At 39.8% G+C, this 20,008-nt stretch overlaps 1 protein-coding gene across 1 annotated transcript in view; it reads left to right on the top strand.

The window, feature by feature from the left end:
- The first annotated feature begins 337 nt into the window (after positions 1-337).
- Positions 338-20,008, top strand: part of KCNK10 (potassium two pore domain channel subfamily K member 10) — a 56,595-nt gene continuing 36,924 nt past the window's right edge. The window contains exon 1 of the mRNA XM_066551688.1: positions 338-749. Within this exon, the coding sequence (XP_066407785.1) occupies positions 698-749 (52 nt within the window). The 5' untranslated portion in view covers positions 338-697. The remainder of the gene's footprint in view (positions 750-20,008) is intronic.

The raw sequence follows: 20,008 nt of genomic DNA, 5'->3' as shown, positions 1-20,008 counted from the left end.
CTCCGGCTCTCCTGGGCGAGCCAGGCTGCTGCTGCATTGAGCCGGGGTAGTCCCAGCCTCGCCCCTGCCTCGCCCCAGCCGCGCTGCTGCGGCTCCCGCCCCATGGCTGACTTTTGCTACCCCTCTAGAGCCCGGGGCTGAACTGAGGTGCGCTCATTTTTGGGGGATGGCTGAGGCCAGGGAGCTTGTGCACGTGTGGGAGGTGTCTCTGGGGGCGTGGGGGGCTGGACGACTCCCCGATCCTTGCAAGCCTGCGTTGTTTCCAGCCCGGGTTCCCCTCGGGTGGGCGCAGCAGAGGGGCTGCGCTGCAGCGGGGACCCCGCCACCCTGACATCTGCAGGTGGACGGGGCGAAACAGCTGCGGGAGCCTCCCCAGGAGCCAGCAGCGCCCTGGACCCGCTGCCTACCTCAGTCTGCTCCGTTCCTGCTCCTCCAGATTCTCTCCTGTCCTCAGTCCATCCCTTATACCCCTCTCTGTGCTGGGGTGCCTGCAAACCCCTCCATTCCACTCCCCTGCCAGCCCCTCCCCACCTTCTTCGATTTATTTGTGTATTTCTTTCCTTGGCAACCACCAGTTTCCCTCTGTCAAACAGCGCAGGCTCCCTATAATTTGAAATTAATTTGTTTGACTGCAGCATCAGACAGGAAGGTTGGGAATTTATTTAATTCTTTTTACTCCCTTTGCAAAAAGGAAGCGATGAAATTTCCAATTGAGACTCCAAGAAAACAGGTGAACTGGGATCCTCAAGGTTGGTGATTCTCTATTACTATCATTACTACTGTAATAACAATTATTATTATTCCTTGTGTCTATTGACTTGTAGCAGACTATGTGATTCCAAATGGGAGGAGGCATTGGATGTTTGTCTGCTTTCCATGAGCACTGCTCAGTCTTTCTTGCTCAATCCTATAGCAGTGCATTAGAAAATGCTACTGAGATGTCGGGTTGGGTGGCTGCATGGCTAAAACCTCTTCTAGGTATAAGTTTTACGGTTTTATATTTGATATGTCTCTTGCCTCCCCCTCTCCCTTTTTCTTGAGTATTTTCAAGGCAAACTTGGCTGGCATGGCAGTGATCTCTGGCTCACAGCATTGTTTGTTTTATCAGTGGCTCCTTTGTTGTTTCTAGTGATCATTGTCTCTGCTAAATGGGTGGTACAGGAGTGGACACAGATGTGAGTGCTTGTTCAGGGCTCCTTGATGGCACGTGTTGGTTGGCAGGAGCAGAATGCTGCAGCAATATCACCTTTAGTGTGGACAGAGCTTTAGTCTGAATGGTATAAAATGACACATTAAATAAGGGAGCCCAAAGGGACCTTCACACTCTTTACTGTGTCCTATTAACAACTGATCAGCCCAAGTGGATAGTTTGATTAACTACATTTGGTACATTTGGACTCAATCTTAGGAAATGTGTTTGTGTGATGGTGGAATGAGATTTACGCCAGTGCAGTGGTTTTCAATAAGATGATCCAAGTAGTATTTAAAAATAAACCATAGTCAAATACTCTCTTTGCCTGACATGGGGAGGAGGTTCATCTGCATCCTACAGAAGTGACTGAAAAAACTCTTTTGGTAATTTGTACACTGGTGTGTCATATTTCTGTGCATTGGTACAAGAGCAGAACAACTTGAAGCCATTGCTCAGGTTTGCAGCAGAACTGCTGGCAGCCAGTTGCTGTACAGCAGTGCTTGCAGGAATTATGAAGTGATAACACGGGCTTTGATTATTCCTCTTTATTCCACAGGTTTGGTTTTAGTGGTCAATTTGCCTGTCATCCTCCATGCCCTCACATTTACAAAATGAAACACTAGAAACAGTTTCTCATGTTATAGAAGGAATACAGCAGAACAATCTGCTGTACACACAATTCAGGTTTAGTTTAACCCTCAGTATATCTTTAATTAGATGAAGGCTGAAATTGACACATCAGCCTCCTCCGCCCTCATCTTTCTAATGAACACATGGGTAGTAGTGCTAACAGAGATTTAATTATTTAAAAAACAATATATTCCTTATCCTAGGGTCTAAATTTTTTGTGGTGAAAACTTGGTCTACCCAGGTGCTTTTCTAAATGTGTGTTTGCTGCAGTTTAATTTAAATCCATTTTATGAATTGCAAAATATCTTTTAATGAAAAAATCTTTTTCCTTCTTTTCTCTGACAAGACACATAGGAGGATGTATGATGGCATTCTGTGTGCAGCTCTTTGCTTGGCAATCAGCTTTAAAGCATATGGATCCAACAGGTGGTTGGCCACAATTTACTGATGTGATAAAATCATAGTATTTTAGCAGTTAAAACACCCCAAACCCAGCAGGTTTCCTCTCTGCCTGCTAAAAACTTCAGAATCCTACCAGTTATTTCCCCTCAGTGTATTGACTTTGTTAGGTAGACAGAAAGGATGCTGATGTGTTGCTAAGAAGGAAGCAAAAAAGTTCTTTTCTAATTCTCCAAGAGACTCAGAAAATAGATAAGATTTGGTGTAATAGAAAACAGGCAATTTGACAAGGAAAAGCTGTCAAAATCCCTATCCTTTAACCAACAGAGGAACAGTGCAGTGACATTGTACTCACATAGTCCCACTGAAGAATTATGAGTGTAGAAGACAAAGTAGATCAGAAATCTGTTATTTTTGAAACAAAAATATATTTATGTAGATATAAATGTTACCAATCATCTGTGTGAAATAACTAAAAACTCTAAGATGAATTTGATTTACAATCACACTTATAGTCTGTTCTCTGCACGTACAAGAATGATGTTATGGTTTGCATCCTGTGTGGTATCTCTGGAATTAAGAGCTGAAGTAGCTTTTCTCAGATACAACAATCAATGTGTAGAAAGTTGGTGGTGAAGGGATGCAAAGAGTCCTACGTATTAGAGCACAGCTCATGTCCAGTTAGCATTCTCACTCTAATACCAGGCTCATTTCAGAGTTTATTTTATAACTGTGCCCTGTTCTGATTGTCAGCCAGAGAACATGCAGTTTCCATACTTTTGTCTGGTAGGATTTGTGATAACTTGTGCTAACAGTATTTGGAATAGATCAACTGATGCTCCTGGCAAGCAAGATAGCAAGGACATAAGTGAGGGCTATGGCATCTCAAAGACTGTTTAGACCTGATTATTGCAGGCAATATTTTCTAGAAACTATACACATTTCTGAAGGTTGGGACTCTTTTTTTGGAGATGTGGCTGGCTTGGAATTGATGATATTGCTGGTTTGAACCCAGTTCAGAATGATAGTAATTGAAATGAATTAATGCTCAATGCCATAATGCTGAGTAAACTATAAATATTTACATAGATAAATAGATTAAGGGTTGCTGGTGGCTCTCTTCTGGCATAGAACTAGTATTCTCAGTTTGCATCAGCAAAAATCAATATACCATAGAAACTCTGTTGGCCACAAAATCAACAAAGACTTGGAGAGTGGAGAGAAGGTGTTTAAAAGAATATAATTGACAGGAAGAATGGTCTGACAGACAGGTGATGGGACACTGATTTCTTAGCCATTAAACTGGTCCAAGCAGGGCTTGGAGATGAAACTGTGACTTTATCATGTTGTGAATTATCTTCATGTGTCTTGGGCATAAAGTATATCTCTGTGTTACATCTAAATGCTGAGTGTGTTTTATATATAAATCAAATATTTCATAAACCTGGAAGTGTTAAGTCTGGATTCCTACAGTGAAGTCCCCATACTAAATCAAGCAATCAAACTATATGAACCCCTTAACAAACAGATCAAACTAAATCACAAAAATCATTGGGACTTGGCCTTAACAATTCAATGTGAAATATGCCCTAGAATTTTATATATATTGATTAAAACCCATGTAATTAATATTCAGTGAATTAATAGGTTAAGAAATGACTAAAAAACACCCAAGCAGGTACTTCAAGAATGTTTTAGGGAGCACTGGACATGTTGAGTAGGATTAATGATATCACAGTACCTGGCCTTACATTTTAAAAAACAAGCTTGCTATTTTGTGTTACTGGTGGAATCAGCATGTATATACTCAATCAGAAAATATTTGATCTGCCAATATCTTATTGTCGCTTCTCACATTTGGTGCAAATCTCATCTATACATTCCAGAATATAAGATTGGATTTTTAGCAGCATATGAAGACTTCAATTCTCATAATTGTTGTTCATATCTCTCCTTTCTTGCAATCCTCCTGCTGTTTGTTACACCCACCTGTTTTCTGTGCTTGAATTAGCTCATGTCTTTGCACATGTATTTTTATATAGTACCTAAAACAAAGTGTGTCCCTCATCCTGTCTGAGACATCTGGATGTCACAGAAATATAATTTTTTTTCCTGAAAATTATCTGCTTAAAATTGGTGTTTCTTTGTAGGAAAAAAAAATAGATGAGACAGCTTCAAATATGCTTAGAAATTATCCCCAAGTGTGACTATCTTTTAGGGTGAGGATGAGATGTCTTTTTCAAGGGAAGGATGTCTTGTGATGCTCATAGCAGGGAGCAAATGGAATTCAGTCTTGTTTGTTCCTTTGTGCCTGCAGTTTCTGCTGTCATTGTAGTGATATGGATTGTCAGAGCTTTTTGGATATCCAGCTCAATGTTTACCTCAACATTAAAGTTTTGGAACACTGAAGTTTGTATTCAAGTTCCTGCATCCTTTTACAAATGCACTGTTTGCAGTTTGAAACTCTACAATCATGTATTTATTACCATCCTTACATTTAGCATGGGAGTTAATGGTCTGTGGGAAATAAAAACTGTGGTTGAGAGTCTGGAGTTCCTCTTCAAATTTTGCTACTGACTTACTGTTTAACCTTCAGGAAGCCACTTACCCTTTCTTGTCTTCCCTTTTTCCTAGACTGGAAAACAGGAATATTAATACTTCCCTAATGCACAAGGGTGTTGTGAAATATAATTAACTGTTTAGAGCAATCTAAAATCTGCCATTGAAAGAAGAGCTTATGCATTGCAATTAAATGCTAAAACAATTAGGAGGGAGCAAAACAGCCTGTCATCATACACAGATCACATCGATTAAGAAATAAGGTTGTCTCTGAACGTTACAACTAGAGGAAACTAGTATAATTTCTGCTCCTTTACAGAAACTGAACAGCCAATTGAGTTTCCCATTAGAAGTACCAAAACACCTTTGATATTCCCCAGCTGCTGCTTCAGAGAAGCTCAAATCTTCCATAGGTCCTTTGTCACCGACCTTGGGATTTCTCAGATCTGAGACACCTCAAGCAGCACTGGACACCTATGTGTGGGACAATTAGCTGAGTCTCAAATGCCTTCATGCAGGTATCAGGATTGCACCATCCCTTGATGACTGTTTGAAAAATCTTCAACATCCGTACTCAGTACAAATTAAATTGATGCTGCTGGTGAAGTGTTACAAATTGTTGCAGTACCTGCTTTTTCTGTTATTTTGTTTGAAGAGACTAATGCAGAAGGTAAGCTTGATTAGAAAGGCAGAGATGAGTAGAATAAAGGTGCTTGTTTCTGTCCTCTGTTTTCAAGGAGAGATGTAGAAAAAAGTAGAATGCAACTCTGAGTTAGACAATATCTTTCTGAACTAGCAAGTCAGTTGTTACTAGCTCAGTAAATAAAGGCTGTTCTGGGAAGATGTAATGTATGAAAAATTAGGTCTGATCCCTGCCAATGACCCATGATCAGGGGGTACTGACCCTGTGCTAATTGTGCCACAAAGTCATATTGGCTACTTACCCACCCATCTGATAGACTGGGACTGCTGTGCCTGGTTAGTATGGATTGTAGAACACTGCAGGGAGTTTATTTAAATGAGATATCTGAAGGAGGATATAAACTGGACAAACAGGAGGACACCTGGAAGTGCAAGGTGTAGGCACAATAGTGCCAAATACAGTAAGGTGGAAAATTTGAAGAGTTTGGAAAACAAATAGAAGAGAATAAAAAACCCAGAGCTTTACTGAAGGCTGTGTGGAACCTGCAGAGAAGACGGATAAGTACTGTGGATGCCAGTGTGGTAAAAGATAGAAAGATGCAACTGAATTAGGAGGAGAGGAAGAAAGACAGCAGACAGCTATTAGTTTTCTCATTGTTGTCATTAGGGTGCCCTGGTAATGGTAAAACAAAGGATTCAGAAAAGTAAAATCAGTAGTAAGAAAGTGGCAGAGCAAAAGACTTGACAGTAGCTTTCTCAGAGTAGTGAAGGAAGAGTGAACTCTAGTCAAGGTAAGAAGTATGGAGGGAAGGGTATCATTAAGATGTCATCTGTAGTTTGAGGAAAAGGGAATGAGAAAAATCAAAGGCAATAGGAAGCTGTAAGTCTAAGATAGGAAGAGCAATAGAATTGTCATCAGTGGGAGAGGTTAGGACAGGATTTTGATTTCAGTGAAGAATACCAATGCTCTTTTTTGCTGTGTATGTACAAGAGTAATCCGTTAATGTCTTTTGGACAGAAAAGTCCCTTGGGCAACTCTTGAAAAAACTGATGGTACCTGAAGTGATGGAGTTTGCTCTTGGGATGAAGATATATGATACCAGTTGTAATTGGGCAGGTTTTGGTTCAGCTTTTGGCATTTATGTGGATTTATGTAGCTAGTGTGTGGACTATATCAGCTTCAGGCAGAAGAGTGCATATAGATGGCGATACAGTTTAATTCTTACCCTCCTTATTTAATCCAGAGCTAGGACTTATACCACTCACTTCAGTGTGAGCAAAATGCAATTTTTCATTTTTAAAGAACTGTGTTGTTGCTGCAGGCTACTAAGTTAAGAGTAAGGGAGCGCTTGGAATTACTGGGAAAACAGAGGCCCTAGATTTTGTGCTCTAAATAGGGTAAGCACCTGGAGTGCAGAAATGGGAAGGGAAAAATGAAGAGGTCGATATAAGAAAGGGATAAGCAACACACTAGTATTCAAGGTCGATTATTAAAGACCTCAGTGTGACGCAAGGGCGTAACATTTATTTTATAATAATCTCAATGTAATAGCAAATGCCAAAGCAGAGAATATGAATGCTGAGCAGTTGTCTTTTTTTTATATAGAAGTTTTATGTAAAAGAAGTGACATTCAGCAAAAGGCTAAATAATACCTTTTAAAATACCTTTTTCATAGGAATATCTCTGGTCTTTTCTGTAGGAGTTAAAAACATCCTGGGACCTGGCCTTTGTCAAACAGAGGCTGCTTATATCCCAGTTCCTGAGACATTGGTTATTGGTAGTTTGTCTATAATGTAATGGGAAACCTGTTCTAAGATGAACCTGCTGACTTTCATAAATGATGTGCCATGCAGTTCTCACTGGTTACCCCAATGAGATAAAATAACAGGTGAGAACAGCATATATCCTACACCCTTGTACTTCACTGTGGTAGTACCAATCCTTTTTAGTCCATGGACCACTTTTATTCTCCAAGCATACTTTCTGGACTGCTTTTCTCACAATCAAATACCAACTCAGAGTATTTAAACAAAAATATACTTCAAAATTTAACTATGTATCTGTTACCACGTTAATGAGTCACAGAATTTAGGGACTGTTTCCTTGGTTTGGGAATGCTGAAACCAAGAATTCAGATTTCATCTTTTTCTTTAATTGCTAAACAATCCATATGCTATTACAAATCTTACTATTGGCAAAGTGTCTCAAGTACATGTGTTAGTATGTGTTACCCAGTTGTCCTAAAATATGATGAGCATAGGAGAACATTGGTGTAATTTTGAGGTTAGGGTAGAAATTTCAATGTGGGTATATCATGGTGTTGGAAGTTGAAATAAAAGCTAGTAGGGTGATAGAATATGTTATCAAAATCTATATGAGAGAATAAAAAGGTGGAAGAGAATGCACAAGCCTGGCTTAATTTTATTTTTATGCTTTTAAAATGGAAAGGAAACATCCTGCTGGAAACTGGAGTTGTGACAAGAGGTGTGAGATATAGCATATATGAAAGGGATTGAAATATGCTGCACTTAGGATCTGGAGTCCTGAAAAGGAGTAGTAATCAGTTGCAAAATCTGGGTGTGGTTCAATTTCTTTTTTGAAACTCAGACGTACTTATTTCCAGCATTTTGTGAGAGTTTGCTATTTGAAATTTTAGAAGGTATTTGAAAAGATATAAAGACCTAACAGAGAGAGACAAAATAAGTTGCTTCAGGAAATATGGATTACAAAAGTGTGGGTACAAAGTGTGATAGGGTCAAATCTGCTGACAGAAGTACAGAAAATGCTGAATGAACAGAGTGTACCTGTGGTAAGGCTGAAAATGCAGTGAAAAGAAAATAAATGTGTAGACATAAAGATGAGTTTTTCTGCCTTCAACTAGAATTCACTGTTTTCAAGTACATGTTGTTATTTTGACTCTTAGAAGTAAGCATATATTTTAAAAATCCCTGAAATATCTTTGTGTTCTCTATTGGTGCCACAGGCATGTATCAAGTTCTTCTGTGATTCAAACTAAATCACATTATAAATAATCTCATGGACATATTACAAAATATTTTTAGCTCATGAATTAAGTATCTGTCTTAGATGATGATCTGTTTATTTCACTAGTCTTTCATTGGAGAAACATGCTTAATGTTTCTTCCTTTTGTTCCTCTATTTTGTCCTCAAATGGATGCATTTAATAGAACTTTAAATTGCCTCAGTTCTTTTTCTGGTAATCTGTGTATTATGCAGGACTGTGTGACATTTTTTTTGCTGAAGACAATGGACTGTTTTGCTAGCAGAGGATGACAAAAAGCAACACCCTAAAAAATCTTGGAAAGCAATACAAGTTATTATGGTATCCCTGTCCTACAGGATCATCACAGTGCCTTAAGCACCAGGCTTTGAGTACCCAGGTTTGTTAGAGCCATATGTTCATATCTCAGCAGGACTGACTCATCTTTTCTTCCTGGGGAAGAAAAAACAACATGCCACTGACTTTACTGGATGAAGATTTTGTATTTTGGCAACTTCAAGTTGTGCCACTGAGTTTTTGAAGATTCAGTGATATGTTGTTGAAGGGTGTTTGAATTATTTCCTACTTGATACTGCACTATAATAATATTAGTGTGGTTTGAAACCAGAAAATACATACTGACAGCTTGTCCGGGGCTTTTAACCTCTCAAATTTCAGCTTTTCATCTTAGAGAAACAAAAGACAGTCACTAACTACTGTGTGTGAAAGACCTCATTGATTGAAAGAATTATGAAAGATGGTACTGCAGAAGCTCCCAGCTGAAATGCAGGAAGCAGCAAGAACATCTCAAAGATGTTCTTCTAGGTTAACCCAAATCTATCACTGATTACTTAAATGTTAACATTGCTAAGTTTGGATTGCACAGGAAAGCATTGAGCAAAGAGGCTTGAATAGCAGCAGTCATGACAATTGCAAAAACCACCTCAGAGTCACCTCTTCATGATCCTACAGCCTAATTTGTCTTCATAGGAAATAGAGTCTGTTTATTGGGTTACAATGATGAACTGACATGTAACTTTGTGACCTGAATTTTTCATTCCTATCAGACATTTTTTTCTTGATTCAGTTTTCTAAAAATAGGCATCTGCTCATATTTAAGGGGCTTTAAGGTAGGTGACATATTTGTATAAGCCTGGAATATGTGATAATAGACCTAAGGAAGACTTCTGCCCTTCTGGAGCACAGCTTAAGGTGAGTTAGGTTATCCCATAACCTCACACTTGGTTGTGGTATAGGCAACTGAATTACACCATTTGAGTATGACTTAGTTGGAGAATAAAACAGCCACAAATAAGTAGGTATCTGAAATTCTAGGGTATTCTAAGTTTCTAAGGACCTTCTATGGTTTAGGGAGCTATAGGCAAATATGGTTATTGGAGCCAGGAGAATTTTCATTTAATGTCTGGTTTAGGGTCAGCAGATTCTCTCTAGGCTGCACTGATTGATTTGACCACATCTGTATTGACAGATTAATGGCATGTAATCCAAGTTACAGACAAGCAAAGAAATGAGACAAGGGTTGTTTCTGTTGACTTACACACTGAAAGTGTAAAAGAAAAATGTGTGTCTTACAAAGAATTTAGAGTAAGAGGATATAAAAATGCCTATGCTGAATAAATATGTTTCAAACAGCAACTTCTTATTCCTTGTGAAAAATGTTTTCTGCACAGATTAATCTTGTCCCACCTGTTTTGTATGTATTCTTCATCCCGTTCCAGAATAGGTTTTTAAAGTATTGAGAAGCTTTCATTCACTTTAACTAAGAGTATTACAGTATATAAGAACTTAAGACCACAAAATAGATTGAATCCTCAGGTTATGCAAATAGTATAGCTTCAGTGAACTAAGATTTCAGACCATTTCCACATGGAAAGATCCACTTTTATTGCTGTTGCACAGAAAATTTGAGAAATTATCACTTAATTGAAATGCTAATGAGGTTTGCTTGAATTTGAAGTATTTTTCTATAGTTCCTATGCAGTAATCAGACTGGGGGACATGCCACTAGCTTGATGTCGAGTCAGTGATGCTGCTAAAGTCCCCTTCTCATGACTGAGATGATCAATAAATTCCTTCACTCCACTGTAAGGCTGTACCTCTGGCAGACAGCCAGCATTAATCATATTTCAATGTAGATAGCTTACATAGCTTCCTTCTAGGAAGGCCAGCACGAATCTTTGCTTCTTGTCTCTGCCACTTGATTGCTTTACCCCTAAGTTTCTTTTAATAAGAAAGTCCCTCCCTTTGTACACAGGCCTTCTTATGCTAAATTCCAAGACTGAGGTTTCCTTGACTATTTGGTCTGGCCATGAGACCATTGGCTTAATTTCTTTTCTGACTCTGTGAGACAGAATATTTGGAAGATTCCAGCAAAATCCCTGACCCTACATCATCCTGTGATTACTTTGAAGAGGAACACACTGAAAACCTGTGGTGGGAGATTCAGACTCTTCCTAAATATTGCTGGAATCCTGGGACACTTCCTATTGAGGAAAACTAAACAACTTGCTTCAGACAAAGCACATAATGGTGTAATGAGAAATTTTGGTTTATTCTATAAAAAGAAGATTATGGATAAATAGAAGCATCATATTCAATCTGTCTGTTGTTCACTGAAGGGTGAAATCTGCAGAGAGCCAGAGAGCAGCTGTTTATTCTTTGGTGCTTGTACCATACTGACAAAAAAATCAGTTTTTCTATATGTTACCTAGTGAGGAAAAACAATGATATGGTCATTTCTTTTGACAGGGACTCTTTTTCATAAAGTCATCTCTACACCTCAAGATCTTTAGCCAAAAGCACTTGCTTCCTATTTGGCAGAGGAGAGACCTGCATGAACTAGAACTCTCAATTTTAGCAGGAGCAAGAACTACCAATCTATTGCTAGGGAAACAAGTTTTAGTATGATCTATTACTTTTAGTCTTATTTCAGGAAGAGAAAGGTGAGAATTTTTCATGAGTTTCTCCGTATTCAGTTTCTCTATAAATAGCCTCATAAAGCTGATAATAGCTCTGCTGCCAATGAGTGTGTTGGAACAAACACAGTCACCAATCTTGAAGCAGGATGGTTCCATATTTGGGACTTGCCCCTGCCAATCACTTCTAATCTCCCCTCAGTACTTTCCTGCTCCTCATTGTAATGCTCTTGTGCTCAATTTTTCATTCTCCTGAAGTTCATTGATGAGCCCTGTCACACATGGACATGGGCTTAGATGTCAGGGGCTGTGGGAAGGGTAGTGCTGAGAAGAGGAACTGAACAGGGAGGTAGGGGTGTGCTACCTCCCATGCTGCCAGCACGGTTGGAAAGAAGTGAGGGACAAGAGCAGATGGATGGATTTGGAGGAGGGCAGGGTAGAAGAGAGGTCAGGAGAGAGAGAAGGCAAAAACAAGGGAAACAAAATCCAAACAGCCCTCCAGCAGTGAGTGTACAATCTCACTCCAGCACGAGACAAACCTCTATCAAGTATTCGTCTGGACTTGGCAGCTCTGTAAGTAGTGCTACAAATGGTGTCAGCAGCAGTGCATCTTCCTGCAAATGCCAGTGCTAGCTAGGAGCCTCCCTAAGGACTGCTGTCCTGAAGCCAAATGAGAAAAAAACCCTGATGCTTTCAGCTATTCCTGGAGTTCATGTCCTGCCTTAGCACATCCATTCTTTTGACCAGTGAGCTGTCACGTATGCATTAGAATAGCGCAGTGCCTGGGAGAGGGAGGAGGGAGGGGAAAGTATCCCAGCATCCCATGACCATGACTTTTGCAGATTTTTTTTAATGTCAGTGGATAAGTCCTGGCAGATACCTGCTCAAGCCAGCCTTGGGCTTCCTGTTGTTTCCCTGACATTTGCATAGCCTCAGCAGCAGGAGCTCTAAGGCTGTGTTTGCAGAGACTAACTTTTGGGCACTCCGTTTTCAGTTCACGAGCACGCTCAGACTGCAGTTCTGACAGAGGAGAGGCTGGTTCAGAATCTGGAAATTCTTGTAAATAATATTCTAGACCAGCTTACACATGGTCATCATATTTTTCCTTTATAACCAACAAAAGAAAGAATCTGGTTTATGGCTGTCCATTATATTTGTAACAGATAGAACGGCATTCTAGTAGCATATAGTGGAAAAGAGCACGTCCCCTAAAAGAACTTGAAAATTTGCTAATACATTGATGAAAAATCATTGTACCTTCTTGATGCACATATGAAAAAGAGCTTGTTTGATCAGCTTTTGAAATTAATTTGCTAAGTTCTCTGTGGCAGTGTTTACATGAAGCAAATTGTGCACACATACAGTGTTGTTTCTTTCCAGTGTCACAGGGGTTTATCTATTATTTGTGAAATGCTATGAGATTTAGCACAACTGATACAAAAAGGAATGTTGAGGTGTGAATGACTATCTTACATTGAAGGGGAGAGAAAGGATTTCAAGAGCATTTTCCTGCTAGGAGTTGAGACAAGATTGTCAAGATGGATGATTTTTATTTATTTATTTAATTATTTCTTTTAATATACCTTTAACATTTCAGTAGTTGGGGGTTTTTTAACAGATTCTGGATGTTGAATATGAAAATATTTGCTTGTTTTTCTCTGTTACCCTTCACTGGTAGCTTTTCTTCTTGGATTCACAGGGATATGCAGGACATGAATAACACTGACAGTTTCTGGCAGGTGATTTTATGCCCTGTTCTTAGATACTTCCAATGAAGCTCATTTCAATATATTGATGGCTGTTCCCATGCTTAGCTCTCCTTGTAGCTAGACTTTTTCCTAATATATATTCCCCTACTTCCTTGGTACAGATTAATCAGTTATTTCCTGCGCTGTTCTTAAGAGATCTAGGAAAGAATTTATCACTCTCTTTAGTTACTCAGTGTCTTCTTTTTCTTATTTTTGTGAAATTACACTTCACCTTTTTACATATAATCTAAACAGCATTTTCATTTATGTTAAGCAAATACTTTGGAAGCTGCAATGGAAATTGATGTGGGATGTTGAATAGATGACTGCATTGACTATTAATAAGGACATATACAAAAACTAATTTAGGAGCAAACTTATTGGCATAGTGAGATTTTCTGGGGTTTATATGGTTAAGGGCACTTAGATTTTATCCCTTCAGACTTCTTATTTTCCTAGACCACCACTGTGAATTTTCCCTTTCCCTGTTTTGAAAGCTCCTGTGAGATGCTTGAACTGCCATTCTTCTGTCCTTTAAAACATTCACAATTAGAAATGGCACTGCCTTTCAGAAATAGAATAAGCATGAAAATGGTATTCAGACCCTCCTCTCTCACTACACTTTCTTGACTAAAATTAAATTTGCTGATGCATACATTTTTCTATCTCTTTAGGGACAGTAGGTTCAGAATTGCTAAATTATAGAATAGCAGAGTTTTACAACAGCCTCACAAAGCAGAGGGACATGGCATAGCTCAGGGGAATGATAATTGCATAGACTTTTTAATCTTTTGCATACTTGTTAAACTGATTACAACTAGATTAATAAGTAATCCAACCTCTCAGGTTTACCCAGCACCCAATTTCAAGCCATTTAACATCTACAAGAAGACTGAGGTTTTCTTATACTTTTTTAGGATTTTCAGAGGCATCACGTTGTATTGGTACCTCATTGGTTATGTATGCATGGGCTTCCTGCCAACATGAAAAATTTAATCAATTTGACATTTAGCTTTATGTGAAAATGTATGCTGCTGGCATCCATTTTTCTTAAATGTGTGTAGAAAGTGAGTGAAATAAAATGCTTATGTTTGAGAAGGGAAAACTAGAATGAAAGGTAATAAAAAGTGAAAAAATCAAATCCACTCAACAAGACAAATGAATGTTTTTGTTCCAAATTGACTCAGCTCCAGTAGAGAAGGACAAAAATGCCTTATTGTTGGAAGGCTGTTTGCTCCCTCTGTAGCTAACTCCTGTTCATCATTGTTCTTTAAATCCTGATCTATACATTGATGTTCTTAGTGCTTGGACTGATGACTTTTTCACAAAATCCATATGCAAATAACTGCTGGGACTCAGGGGAAAAGTGTTGCTGAAAAATACAGTCTGAGTTGTGTCCTCATCTTTATTGCACTTGTGCAAACTCTCTGTGGTGGGTTGACCTCGGCTGGCTACCAGGTGCCCACCCAGCCACTCTCACTCTTCCTCAGAGATAAAACCAGGGAGACCAGTTAGAGATTGCCATCACAGGCAAATGAGACTTGAATTGGGGAAAGTTTATTTGATTTATAGCTAATTAAAATAGATCTGGGTGGTAAGAAATAAGGACAAAGGTTAAAATAACCTTTCCCTGCTTTACTTTTTCCTAGCAACTTTATTGCTTCATTCCTGACTGTTCTTCATCCTCCCCACCTCACATGGTGCAGTGGGGATAGGGAGTGGGGGTTTTTGGTGGGTCTATCTCCTCTAGACTGCACCTTTCTCCTTATACTTTTTCCTTGCTCCTGCATGAGTCCAAATCATGGGGCTACAGTCCTTTAGGACAGACCTCCTCCAGCATGGTCTCTCCACAGGTAGCAGCACTTCAGGAAATATCAACCTGCCCTGGACTGGGATCCTCCACATACTGCAGTGTGAATATCTGCTCTGGTGTGATCCTCTCCATGAGCTCCAGGGAAATACCAAATCTATCATGATCTCTTCCAAAACTCACAGGCTGCAGGAATATATCTCCTACAGCTCCTGGAGTGCCTCTTTCTCTTTCGCTGACCTTGGTGTTTTTAGGATTCTTTCTCACACTTTTTTCCTCATTCTTCAAAGTCTGTGCAATATTTTCCTTTTCTAAAGTATGCTTTCACAGAAGTGCCACCAGCTTCCCTGATGGACTCAGCTATGTTCTGTTGTGAGTCTGTTGGAATCAATAGGAACTGTCTGTGTCCAGAAAGGGGCAGCCCCAGGCTTTCCACAGAGACCACCACTGCAGCCACCCTGCTACCATCACCTTGCCACCTAAGCCAGGTTTTTGTTTCTGTCAGGCACTTGCTGCACAGGTAAATGGGAGCAGTATGTTCTGGTAGTAGGACAGTGGAAACTGGAGAAGATATCCTCAAGACTTGTTCTTTGGAAAAAAATGTTTTCAGATAGGAGTGATATTTTCCTTCAGTGGAAGGTAAAATTCATTCTCATTACTTGCTGCATAGCTAAGTTCTTGTCTGACACTAAAGAAGCTCTTTAGGAAGAGACAAGAGGCTTAGGTTCTCCTTAGTTCTGATGATTTACAGTGCCACCAGAACCACCACTATGTGTAGACTCTCATCATTGGAAAGCTCTTTCTAAAGAGATACCTTAACTCAGGCATAACTGATTTCTTAATTTCTACCATGTTCCAATTTAGGCTGCTTAATTTTTTTTTTTTGCCTAAACTATAGTTTTCTAATGAAAAAGAATGAAAAAAATTATAAAACAGTGCCTTTTTGTTCTCTCATAAAAGCTGTGTTCCAGATTAATTAAATAGCTAGGGTATTCCAAGAGTTATTAATTTGTATGTTTCATTTATAACTGATACAGCAGAATTACGTAGATTTTTTTGTAAGCTTACCAAGAATCATTATTTTGAGCACTAGATGGGAATAAATGACAAATGGTACAGAAATTACAGAACCCTTTTGGTATGACATACTTCCCAAAGCTGCTGCCAGGGATGGCAAAACAATGGCCAGATACAATTCCCTCTGATACATAGTGCTGACATTTCTCTCCCCACCAACAGAGACAAATCAGTATTTTTTTACTATTATGAACTTTTACTCTATTTCACTAACATTATCCTATAATAGGAAGAAAACAGTGCCTTTATTCCTTATGCGGAATTGTAACCTAACTTACTCCCCCTTTTTCACCACCCCACTCAGGGAAAGGGGCAATTGGGAGGAATCAATGCTACTTTTCTTCTAACAGCACATCCAATCTATTTTGTTTAATGTGTATTGCCCTTTCTGCCTTTACCTGTCTCCCATACTCCATGTAATGCCTTGCTGCTGATGACTGCATTTGCAGCAGACAGCTGAGATGTTGCTGAAGTCAGCAGCACTAATGCTGCATTAGAGAATCCTCTTCAGGGAAAACAGTGTTAGATTTAACCCAGGGGGCTGTTGCTGCAGTGAAAAGCTCTATGCTCTGAGCCACTCCATGTTTTCCTAACAAACAATATGTCAAGCTTTGCTTTCATGAACAGTAAATGCAATAGTAATGTTTCTCACTTGAGTGGCAGTTCTCAGCAAAAGGCTGTAGAAGCAGTAGGGTGAAATTCCCCTCGTGTGGCAAGCTTGCGATGACTTCCACTGCTCAATTTGTGTGCCTTGAGGATAGGCAGAAGGACCAGGGCCAAGCTGGTGTAAAACATGTCAGCACTGATAACAGTTTTCTTGATCCATGACTGTAGGAATCCCATGGTCCCCAGACAGCAATTCTTATTATTCTTATTCCTCAATCCAGAAAAACTGCCACAGGGATACTAGTGTTCTGTCCCATATGTGTAATCATAGCCTGCAGGCAGGATTTTTCTCCCATTTCTTGATCACAGCTGTAATGTCACCTGTTAATTAGCCCACATCATGCAAAGATGCTGCACAAACACAAAGGCAAACATGATCATTTTCTACTGGGGTTTTGTTCTAAAAGCCAGACTTTCTAAACCAGCATCAGATTTTTGAATGCCCAGTTATAAAAATTCAATATTCATTGTGCTGGTTAAATGGATGCTCCCTACAAAACCTGTTAAAAACCACAGCAGAAAGAGATGAATGGGAGATGAGGGGGAGTGGAATAACAAGCAAATCAGGTAGTGGAAATTATTTGCCATATCCTCAAAATGCAAAATTTTGACGGTTTAATAATTTTTTGGTAACACATGGATAGAAACTTCAGTATTTCAATATTTTCACCTGCTTCCTGTTAGACCATCCAATTCCCTTCATTCACTGATCTGCATGCATTTTCTGTAAGTGATGTATTCTTGAGAAGTTCCTATAGGTGATAGCTTAATACACTGATTGCCTCCACTGTTTCTCTAACATACTTCTTATACTTGCTATGACTTCCAAGCACAGCCCTGCTATCCTAACTCCAGCAGCCCTTATCTGAAAGAACCTGAGGAGTCTGTGGGAAAGATTTGAGATTGGAAGCAAATGCTAGATGCCCACATCCCCCAGGAATTTCTGTTTGGAGATGAAGAAGAGCCTTGGAGTGAAAGATTAATATTTTATCCACTGGTGGGCTGCTCATTTCCCTGGCTTCTATATTGTTCAGTCAGGAAATCTTTTAATCTTAAATTCAGTGTGTGGCTATTTCAGAAGAGGAACTGGGGGAGGAAAAAACCCTGTCCAGTTTAATTGAAATAAATGACTTTAAAACAATTATGGTCAGTGAGGTCCCTTCATCCCCTAGTCCTTTATGATCCATTCTAAAGAAGGTGGATCCACTTACTCTTGGTGGTCAGTTCAGGGAAGCTCTAGTGGACTTTGTCAACACCTCACAGACATTTCTGAGCTTTGGTGCATGAATGCTCTGTCCTGCAACTTCATACACTTGACAAAAAATAGTATTTTTTGTCAAGTGTATGAAGGATTGTATACAGTACAATATAAAAATTGTATTCAGGAAGGAGTGCTGGCTTATTAAGTAGTGCTACAGGAAGGATGTAGAAGTGCCAATAACCCAATGTAGGATCTTGTAAAAGCTGTAGGGAAGACTATTTGCTCCTGAATTTTCTCAGTGAAACTGGACTATATGATGAGATTATTTTATAATTTTAACAAAATTTCTAGTTTAATATAAACATAAGAAAGGCTTCATGGGAAATTTTGGATGTTTGACTATAAACATGTCTGAAGAATGCATAATTTTCTTTCTTTGAAGAAACCTCCAGTTGTATTATGAGGATTTTGGGAAAAAAATACTGGTACGTACCTTTAGACATGCATCAAAAAACCTTTTTACTTGAGCTATTTTATTTCCTTTCTTTGATGGCACCAATAAAATAGGAGATGAAATGCTGAGTTTCATTTTTGATCAACTAATATTTCAAGCTTAAAGCCTGGGCCTGATTTTCTGAATGTGTAAGTGCATATAGCCTCTATGTAATTCTGTGTTGAATCCTACGAAAGTAGCATTTTTATTAGATGTGTCTATTATTCTCTCATTAAAATGCACAACATTGCTGTGTGCCTGTGTAACACAGGAATGTGGAAGAAAATGAGGTACTAAATAAGATACTGTTAGACCTGACTTACATTTTTTCACAATAGAAATTGTGACACCAGTAACACAGAGGAGGGTGTGTTTATTTAAAAAAAAATATTTGGTTTAAACTATTTAAGAAGCTCTCCTCCAAAACCAGGAGGTTTTCTTCATATCTCCTATCTTCTTAGCATATTGAGTAAGATAGTTGTCAGGAGGTCACAGAGGTCACTGTGGCAAAGCCACATTTTGTTATTTTCACAGTCAAAAGTAAGTGAAGACTGAGGCAAAAAAGTTGTTGAGTACCCCAGCTTTCTCTTCATCTGTTGTTACCAGTTTGCCAATGTTGTTTATCAGGGGGCTTCTTTGACTTTCCTTTTCTGGTTAACATACCAGTAGAAGCCCTTCTTGTTATTATTGGTGTCCCTTGTGAGGTTGAGTTTCAGCTTTGCCATAGCCTTCCTTTCCCCGTCCCTTCATCTCTGTACTCTTACCAGGTTATGTGTCCTTGTCTCCACTGTCTGTGCATTCATCTCTTTACCTTTAGTTCGACCAGCAGTTCCCTACTCTGTCTCAGCTACACCAGTCTCTTGCCTTTCTTGTCCAATTTCTTGCTCCTGGGGATTGCCAGGCTGCCTTCCTAGAGGAATTATTCCTCTCAGATATTTCCCTGGTGTTTCCCTATGGCTCCTTTTAGGACACCCTGGCTCATCTCCCTACGACTACTGGTATGGTCCAGGATGGCTGGCACAGTTCAGAGTCACTGCAAAGAGCCCTCCCTAGCACCCTGTCCCTCCATCTGTCTATTTTCATATCTTCTCACATTTGCCAGGGACAAGCCTCATATTGCCCCTCTACCCACTCACATCCAGTTCAAAACCTTGCCAGTGAGCCCCACTAGTTCCTGAGCAAAGACTCTCTTCCACCACTGAGAAGGGTGAATCCCATCTGATGCTAGCATGCCTAGGGCTGTGTGGAACCATTTCATTGTCAAAACCCCCAAAATTCTGATGATGACACCAGCCGTGGAGCTCCAGACTCAGTTTGCCCATTTCTTCCCATGTTGCCCCCTTCAACTGTAACTAGAGAGCAGACTATAACCCCCACCCCGGATTCCCTCACCAAACGTCTGAAGGCCCTGAAGTCCTGTTTGATCACCCTTGGACCATGTAGGGGCCCATTTCCTCGGCCCCTTCCGTGGCAGAGCGGGACGGGCAGCGGTGTGAGGGCCGTGCCAGCTGGAGGTGCCCCGGTGATGGCCGAGCCCCAGGCCCCAGGGCTGGCACGCCCTGCCGTGGGCTAGGCCCAGTCAGCACCCTGGGCCCTCTGCTCTCCCCGGGAAGGAATTGCCTGCAACTTTAACCAGTGAAGATGTACTCATCT

The sequence above is a fragment of the Molothrus aeneus genome, chromosome 6 (genome assembly GCF_037042795.1).
Source record: "Molothrus aeneus isolate 106 chromosome 6, BPBGC_Maene_1.0, whole genome shotgun sequence".
Lineage (NCBI taxonomy): Eukaryota > Metazoa > Chordata > Aves > Passeriformes > Icteridae > Molothrus > Molothrus aeneus.
This window is presented reverse-complemented; position numbering and strand designations above follow the sequence as displayed.